Genomic DNA, 8960 nt, shown 5'->3' on the forward strand with positions numbered 1-8960 from the left:
TCAGCGGCCATGGCTCACGGGCCCAGCTGCTCCGCGGCATGTGGGATCCTCCCGGACCGGGGCACGAACCCGCGTCCCCCTGCATCGGCAGGCGGACTCCCAACCACTGCGCCACCAGGGAAGCCCTGTATCATTTCTTAAACCTAGAGTTGGAAGTTATTGTGGTCATAGGTCATGTGATTTGAGATAACAAACACTGTACCGGTGTGCGCAGTATATGACCGACCATGGACTGCGTGGGCCCCGAGCCCCGCTAGGAAGGAAGCAGGTCTTTATTCCAGCTGCCCGTCTCTCAATGCCTCACTGCATCCTTTGTGCCCCATGACACATGAATTTGTTACAACATTTCTTCTGTGGATTCTCAAAGGTCTTCGCCTGCATTCTTCATTTTCAGATCCAGAGGAGCAAGGAGACATCGTGGTCGCATTGTACCCCTATGATGGCATCCACCCAGACGACTTGTCCTTCAAGAAAGGAGAGAAGATGAAAGTCCTGGAGGAGTAAGTGCGCCCAGGCATCCCCCCCCCCGCCGCCCCGTCGCTTGCTGCCCTGGCTTGGCCACCAGCAGCACTATGCAGCAGACGCCCCTCTGGGGTGGACATGGGGCCCCCAGCTTCCTTGCTGCCCGAAGGAGCAGGGCTAGAGAGATTTTCCTCTTAGGCTTTGCTGTGAGCACTTCCCAAGGGTTTTCCCTTTCTTTCCTTATCCATCAGTGCTGTCTTAAGAGGTTTGGGTCTAGGTGGAGTTTGCATGTTATTTTAATTCCATTTCTAAAAAATTTTTATTTATTTATTTACTTATTTGGCTGTGTTGGGTCTTCGTTGCTGCGCGCAGGCTTTCTCTAGTTGCGGTGAGCGGGGGCTACTCTCCATTGCGGTGCGCGGATTTCTCATTGCAGTGGTTTCTCTTGTTGCGGAGCACGGGCTCTAGGCACGTGGGCTTCAGTTGTTGTGGCTCGTGGGCTCAGTAGTTGTGGCGCACGGGCTTAGTTGCTCCATGGCATGTGGGATCTTCCCGGACCAGGGCTTGAACCCGTGTCCCCTGCATTGGCAGGCGGATTCTCAACCACTGCAACAACAGGGAAGCCCCTTACCATTTTTATTTCGTTATTTACTCACATTAAGACTGGGTGTATGGGTCCAACTGAGTGTGACTCTTCAGGTGGTGCTGAAGCAGTGGTCGTCTCGGGAGAGTCCCCACTCAGCATTTAGCGTTTCTGTGAAGATGCTTGGACATCATTTCCTTGACCCCCTCCAGGCTGACTCGCACACCTGTGGCCCTGCTCAGACCACAGGGCTCAGCGCTGTGCTGAGAATAATGAACTCCAAGAATTCCAGTAATCTTTCATATGGTGTCACCTTGGCCTGCCAACTGGGACACCCTTGGCTGGTTGGAGGAGGGAGACCCTGATTAAGTTTATGGTGTTGAGTGGCTGAGAGCAGTTGTCAGTTCCTGGCTGAGTGTGAACTTGAGCCAGATCCTGGCCCTGCCACCTGATAGCTGTGTGACCTTGACGAGTCACTTCAACTCTACACCTTAGTGTCTTCACTTATGAACCGGGAACAGCAATACCTCTGTCATGGGGTTGATGTGAAGGTTATGTGTGTACATATATATAAACATGGCACAGGCATGTAGTGGACCACAGCCTAGTGGCAGCTGTAATTGTCCTTCACGTCTTGCAGACGAGGGTCCCGTCTGGGTGTGGGAATCTGATGGGGAACATAGTTGAGGCTTTCACAGGGACCCGTCCATTCCTCCCTCCCCAGCCCCTTCCCCAGCTCCACGCCTCTCACAGAAGATGAGAGTGTGGTGACGAGGCCTATAGCTGCTTGGGATTATTTTATGGTTTTCTATTTCTTTTTCCCATGGCTTGTGTCTATGGAAATGAGATGTTTTAACAAAGGAGTTTATGACATAGGAACTATGGCCCTTTATTCCCTTTAACTCCCATTTCTGTAAGGACCCTAAAGCGTTTCTTAGATGTGAACTTTTTGTTTCTGCAAGATGGGAACCATTTTCACCAACCCCTGTTTGGCAGCTCTGAGCACAGCGACCCATACTTCAGTCGTGAGACTGTTTTCTTTTGCTTCCATCCCTAAACGTATTTATGTTTTAGCAAGAAGTATGAACTTTCTCCCTGGATTCTGGGTTTCCAGGGGTCTTCCCTGCCCTCCCTCACCCTGCAAGACAGACACATTAAGACAATTGCTCTTGTAGTTCTTGAGTCATTGAAAACAAACCCTTTTGGATGCGTGTTTCTATTCCAGGCATGGAGAATGGTGGAAAGCTAAATCCCTTTCGACAAAGAGAGAAGGCTTCATCCCCAGCAACTACGTAGCCAAAGTCAACACCTTGGAAACGGAAGAGTGAGTCCTTTCCCGTGTCGTCTGGGACAGCTCTGTTTGTGGTTCTGGGTTTCTTGTTTATTCTTCGTCTTTTTCCTTCCCGGGATTAAAACACCCATGAAATGTTAATATGTCTTCTCAGGTGGTTTTTCAAGGATATAACCAGGAAAGATGCAGAAAGGCAGCTTCTGGCACCAGGGAACAGCGCTGGAGCTTTTCTTATCAGAGAAAGTGAAACATTAAAAGGTAGGAAGTGACATAAGGCCTCTTATAAAACACTGTTTAGGAAATCATTCTTAGAAACGATTCTAGAATCCTGAAAAAAAAAAAAAAAAGAATTTTTTTTGGAAAAAAAGTCAATTATTGGCAGACCTCGTTTTATTGGCTTCACTGTATTGCGCTTTGCAAATACTGCAGTTTTTTACAAACTGAAGGTTTGTGGTAACCCTGCATCGAGCAAGTCTATTGGTGCCATTTTTCCAAGAGCATTTGCTCACTTCATGAGCAAATGTGTCTCTATGTCACGTTTTGGTAATTCTTGCAGTATTTCACACTTCTTCTTTATTATTATATTTGTTATGAGTGATCTGTGATCAGTGATCTCTGATGTTACTATTATGACTCACTGAAGGATCAGATGATGGTTAGCAATTTTTAGCAATAAAGTGTTTTTTTAATTAAAGTATATATGTTGGTTTTTTAAACTTATGCTATTGAACACTTAATAGACTACAGTACAGTGTAAACATAACGTCTTTAATGCACTGGGAAACCGAAACGTTTGTGTGATTTACTTTATTAGGATATTTGCTTTCTTGAGGTGGTTTGGAACTGAGCCCACAATATCTCTGAGATGTGCCTGTACTGTGTTCTGGTAGTGGGAGTTTTATAGTTTGATAACAAATAACAAGCTCAAATGATTAGTTTTGCTACTAAAAGTAACACAAAAGCAGACGTAATTGTGGTTATTTTTTTTACCAAGCTTTATGTTTACTGAGCCTCTTAGATTATTATTTAGTATAAAACTTGAAATTTTAAGAGAAAGAAAATCAAAATAACTTTTCAATTCAGCAAAATAATTTTTAAAACACCCATCACAAAGAAGAAAAAGTGTGTTGGTAAGCTTCACAGCAAACAAAGCACTAGCTTTGTTTGTCAAGTAGACTTTTTATAAGACTTTAAAATTATGCACTATATACATGCTCAATTTATATTTTGCATATTTTTATGGCAAAATGTGTCCACGGTGTGTATAATACCAACGTTTTAAAAAATATTTTATTGACGTATAGTTGATTTACAATTTTATGTTAATTTCTGCTGTACAGCAAAGTGATTCCATCACACATATATATATTCTTTTTCATATTCTTTTCCATTATGGTTTATCGCAGGATATGGAATATAGTTCCCTGTGCTCTACAGTAGGACCTTGTTGTTTATCCTTATCGCAGGATATGGAATATAGTTCCCTGTGCTCTACAGTAGGACCTTGTTGTTTATCCATCCTATACGTACTAGTTTGCACCTGCTAATCCCAAACTCCCAATCCTCCCCTCCCCCATAATGCCAATCTACTTACAAAATGTAAGTGTAATCTTTGCTTGTACTTCTTCCCCCACAGGCAGTTACTCTCTGTCTGTCAGAGATTATGACCCCGTGCATGGTGACGTTATTAAGCACTACAAAATCAGAAGTCTGGACAATGGGGGTTATTACATCTCGCCACGAATTACTTTTCCTTGTATCAGTGACATGATTAAGCATTACCAAAGTAAGTGAAAATGCAAGGTCAGAAAAGAAAAGATACGTCTGTTATGATAAATATATGGTGTCAAACATTTATGTTAAATTTTTTTGTATCCTGAAACTTTATTGAGTTCATTGATGAGCTCTAGTAGTTTTCTGGTGGCATCTTTAGGATTCTCTATGTATAGCATCATGTCATCTGCAGACAGTGACAGCTTTACTTCTTCCTTTTCAATTTGGATTCATTATATTTCTTTTTCTTGTCTGATTGCTGTGGCTAGGACGTCCAATACTGTGTTGAATAAAATGTTTTATGTATCATATTTCTTTTGGATAAAGTTGGAGGATGATATTCTATAATTGGTTCTAAATTAATCTATAAGTATACATTCAAAGTCAGATTTGATCTTTGTGAATAATTATCCTAGTCCTTCCCACCTAGTTTGTGCTGTTTAACAGTTAACGTTCCAGAATTGCAAAGAGAAAGATGGATATTATTTTCGCATAGTACATATTTTTACAACGCATCTTCAAATATCTGGAATACGAATGCAAATCTGTAGACCTGTGTCCTAGTGTATACATGTCTATGTGTGTGTAAAGTACATACCACGAGTATGTATTATTACTCTTGGTAAGAGAAAACAGAAATAACAATAGCACCAAAATATTTAGAAGTGGCCTGTCAGTGGTCCTCTGTCGCTAATCTACGCTACAGCCTGGCTAAGCTGAACCCACGACTGTGTGTTTGAGGCCAGTTTTAGTGGGCAACTCTTGTTACTGCTTATTTCTTCAACCTGCTCCAAGGGATTACACATAAAATTTGCTTAGGTCCCAAAATATGGAGAGAGCAAGTACCCCAGATTTTGTGGAGTCCTCCTTCCCTCTCTGTTACCCCCATCCATTTATCCATCTGGCACACGTGTTGAGGGCTTGTGGAGCCCTGGCCCTGTTCTGGCACTGGGGTCCTGTGGTGACGTGACCAAGTTCCCGCCATTGTGCCCTGGAGAGCTTACATGGGCTCTGTAATTAAAATTATATTCTATTAAGTGTAACAACATGTCAGCCTTTGTTTATCTGTTCATTTTGTTGTTTTTATTTTTATAGGTTAGCATTACTAATGAATAAAATCAAGTCTGTCTTAAATTGTCTTTCATTTAAGAATTTCAAAAGTCATGATTACGCAGAAGATAACCCTATAAGCATTTTAGGTTCATAGACCTTGGCAAGTTGAAAATGATAAGACTCATAGTCCAAACTTCCCTATAGATACTGGTAAAATACAAGGGATGACTTTTTCCACGTTTATTTTCTCTTTCAAATTAGAGCAGTCAGATGGCTTGTGCAGAAGACTGGAGAAGGCATGCATTAGTCCCAAACCACAGAAGCCGTGGGACAAAGATGCCTGGGAGATCCCCCGGGAATCCATTAAGCTGGTGAAGAAGCTTGGTGCCGGGCAGTTCGGGGAAGTCTGGATGGGTGAGTGTGCGGCTCTGGAGCCCGAGTCCCTCCTGGGGGCGACAGCAGGAGAAATAAGGGCTCCAGCCGATTTCTCTCAGTTTTCTCAGAAGCGTCGCTGCTTTTGTTTTCCTCTGTCCACCTGTGCCAAGAACTAGCCTACACAACCTACGTGATTAGACTCTTCCTCTTCCTCGTGCCTTAGTAGTTCTCTTTCAGGATGAATCTTTTTTTCACAAATTTATTTATTTATCTATTTTTGGCTGCATTGGGCCTTCGTTGCTGGGCGCATGGGCTTTCTCTAGTTGCGGCAAGCGGGGGCTCCTCTTCGTTGTGGTGCATGGGCTTCTCATTGTGATGGCTTCTCTTGTTGTGGAACACGGGCTCTAGGCATGCAGACTTCAGTAGTTGTGGTGCACAGACTCAGTAGTTGTGGCGCACAGGCTTAGTTGCTCCGCGGCAGGTGGGATCTTCCCGGACCAGGGCTCGATCCCGTGTCCCTGCATTGGCAGGCGGACCTTTAACCACTGCGCCACCAGGGAAGTCCCAAGGATGAATGTTTATAAGGAAGGGGGCAGTGGGCATCTATCCTGGTGGTTCTGTCTACTCTTCTGTGATTCTCTCATCACCAGATTCTCTGGACACAGGTTAAGTACAGGAATGTGCTTGCATCTCAGGGAAGGGTACACTTGGGTTAGGACCATCCTTACTAGTGGGCTTAATAGGAAGCCTCACAGGTATTGCAGTTTCTCACCAAGAAACTTTCTAAAGATACTCAAAATACCACCGTTAGAGAATCGTTCCTTACTGTTAAGTACTGCCTTCTCAGGCTGGCAAGAAGAGCACCAAAATGATAACAGTGGCTTTCTCCAGCAGATACTTTTTGCCCACCTGTCTTTTCTAGAGCTTTTATAATGACTGTGAATTCCTTTTTCTTTTGTAAAAAGAAATTTTTAAAACGATTTTTTACTGCATCATGGTTTCCACGCCAGCTTTGTGTGAGTGAGAGCAAAAATGATTTCTAAAGAGAAGGGGCAGACAGCTTTGAAAACCCATCCAGCCCCAGCCCAGCCGGTCTGCGAGGGAGAGGCTTCCCTCTAAAATCTCAGCCCCTGGGCTCACAGCTTTGCCCATTTTCTCCTGTTGTCACTGCTTTAGCCAAAGTATCATTTAAATATGCCTCTGCATATAATTAATTCTTACTGCGCTGTAAGTCTTTGGAAACGTGATAACGGAATTCAGGTAAATCATGAGTACACAACCTCACCTTGCTCACTGGGGTCTGCGTGTGTACCTGGCACTCTGTTTCCGGTCGGGCCCGCAGGTCTGGGGGTGTGATCTTGCTCTAGGTGTGTCTTTGCCCACCCTCTGCGGCCCAGATCGTCACCTCCTGCCCCTCCTTGCTCTGTCCACCTTTTTTTTTTAATTGAAGTAAAATTCATGCAACGTAAGATCAATCATTTTAAAGTGGACAACTCAGTGACGTTTACTACATTCACATGGTTGTGCAGCCACCACCTCTATTTAGTACCAAAATACTTCCATCACTCCAGGAGGAAACACTAGACACTCCCCTTCCCCCCCCGACCCTGGCCCCTGGACACCCACCCTCCTGCTTCCTTTCTCTATGGCTGTGATACCCTAGGGACCTCATGTAAGTGGAATCATACAGATGTTTGTCTTTTTGTGTCTGGCTTATCTCACTCAGCATGGTGTCCTCAAGGTTCACTCACGTTGTAGCCTATGTCAGAATTTCTTTCGTCTTTTATGGTTGAACAATATTCCATTGTATGTATATACCACAGCTTATCTATTTATCCATTGATGAACATTTGGGTTGTTTCCACCTTTGAGCTATTATGCATAATGCTTCTTTGAACATTCGTGTGCAAGTTATTGTGTGGACAAATGTTTTCATTTCTCTTAGTTATATACATCCTCCTAGGAGTGGAATTGCTGGGTCACATGGTAATTCTGTGTTTAACTTTTGAAGGAACTGTCAAACTGGTATCTGCTCTTTTTTCTTTTTTTTTAAATTGCCACTTTCCCCCGAGGTATTTTCAGTTACTTCTTAATATATTTTTTCCAAATCCACAAAATAGGGGCAGGTATAATAAACACTGTATATTCTTCACCTAGATTCACCACTTAATATTTTGCTGTATTCTCTACACACACACACACACACACACACACACACACACACACACACACATACATATTTTATTGTTATTGTGGAGCCACTTGAGGGTAAGTTGCAGAGGTGATGACTTTCACCCCTAAGTACTTACACAGGTGTCTCCTAAGAGCAAGGCCATCAACTCACACTGCACAGTGGTCACGTTCGGGAAGCTCCACGTTGGTCCACACTGTCTAGTGTAGAGTCTACATCCGAATTCCCCCCATTGTCCCAGTGGTGTCCTCATGGCTGTCGGGATCGTGTGTTTGCATTTAGTTGACCTGTCTGTAGTCTCCTTGAATCTGGAACGGTCCCCCAGCCCACCTCCATCGTTCATGATAGCTCAGTCACTTTGAGGAATGCCCCTCGTTTGGATTTTCTGTTTTTTCCGGTGACTTGGTCCAGGTTACGCCCTTGGGCACGAATAGCATCTAAGTGTTAAGCGATGCCGTGTCTTCCTGCGTCCATTGCGGCACAGAATGAGGGTTGGTCCCATCATTGCCAATATTCTGTTTCATTTTAAGGAGGACCACCAGATTTCTCCATTATGAATGTGAGTTTTTCATTCCCTGTTGTAACTAATGAATCATCTGTAGGGAGAGTCTTTAAAATTGTGTAAATATCCAAAAGAGCTTTCCCCAGATGGTTTCAGCATTACTTGCTCATTTGGATTCTCATCCCTCTTAGAGGCCATAACTTCTCTGAAAGCTGCAGGCGTCTGTCCTCTGACCACCCTCCCCTAAACACGGCGACTCCAACCTCCAGCTCAGGTCAGGAACCGGGGACTCTGCGTCCCGTCCCTCGCCTCCCCTTTCCAGACTTGTGTCTTTAGTGAGCTTATTGGCAGGAGAATACACACATTCATTATTGCATTTCACTGCCCTCTAGGTCTCCAAGTCCATCCTTGCTCTCTGCACGTGACTGGGGACGAGATGAGTGTCCAGGGGGAGGGGGGGAGAAAAGAATGTCCCAGCTACACATTCCAAGTGCATTTTCATCCACTGTCTCACATACTCGCAGCAGTAGGGCTGGAAGAGAGGAGTCACTGTCACCATCGATGAATGAGTGCCCTGAGAAGCAGGAAAGCAGCTCACCCAGAGTCACTCAGGGCGGGGAAGAAGCCAGCTGCTGCAGCCTCCCAGAGACTCGGGCTCGCTCGCTTGCTAAGCTACCTACAAGTTAGTTGGACCTCCCTGGCCTCAGTTTCCTCAGCAGGAAAGTGGGCA

At 44.4% G+C, this 8960-nt stretch overlaps 1 protein-coding gene across 3 annotated transcripts in view; it reads left to right on the top strand.

Annotated features, from left to right (window-relative positions):
* LYN (LYN proto-oncogene, Src family tyrosine kinase) overlaps window positions 1-8960 on the top strand; it is a 58576-nt gene that overhangs the window by 3550 nt on the left and 46066 nt on the right. Inside the window, exons 2-6 of one of the 3 annotated variants that reach the window (XM_007464035.1) lie at window positions 345-500; window positions 2271-2369; window positions 2491-2594; window positions 3973-4122; window positions 5424-5576. In XM_007464035.1, the coding sequence (XP_007464097.1) occupies window positions 345-500; window positions 2271-2369; window positions 2491-2594; window positions 3973-4122; window positions 5424-5576 (662 nt within the window). The remainder of the gene's footprint in view (window positions 1-344; window positions 501-2270; window positions 2370-2490; window positions 2595-3972; window positions 4123-5423; window positions 5577-8960) is intronic. The other 2 variants (XM_007464037.1, XM_007464036.1) reach the window with 2 other exon arrangements.

The sequence above is a fragment of the Lipotes vexillifer genome, unplaced genomic scaffold (genome assembly GCF_000442215.2).
Source record: "Lipotes vexillifer unplaced genomic scaffold, Lipotes_vexillifer_v1.1 scaffold69, whole genome shotgun sequence".
Taxonomy (NCBI): domain Eukaryota; kingdom Metazoa; phylum Chordata; class Mammalia; order Artiodactyla; family Lipotidae; genus Lipotes; species Lipotes vexillifer.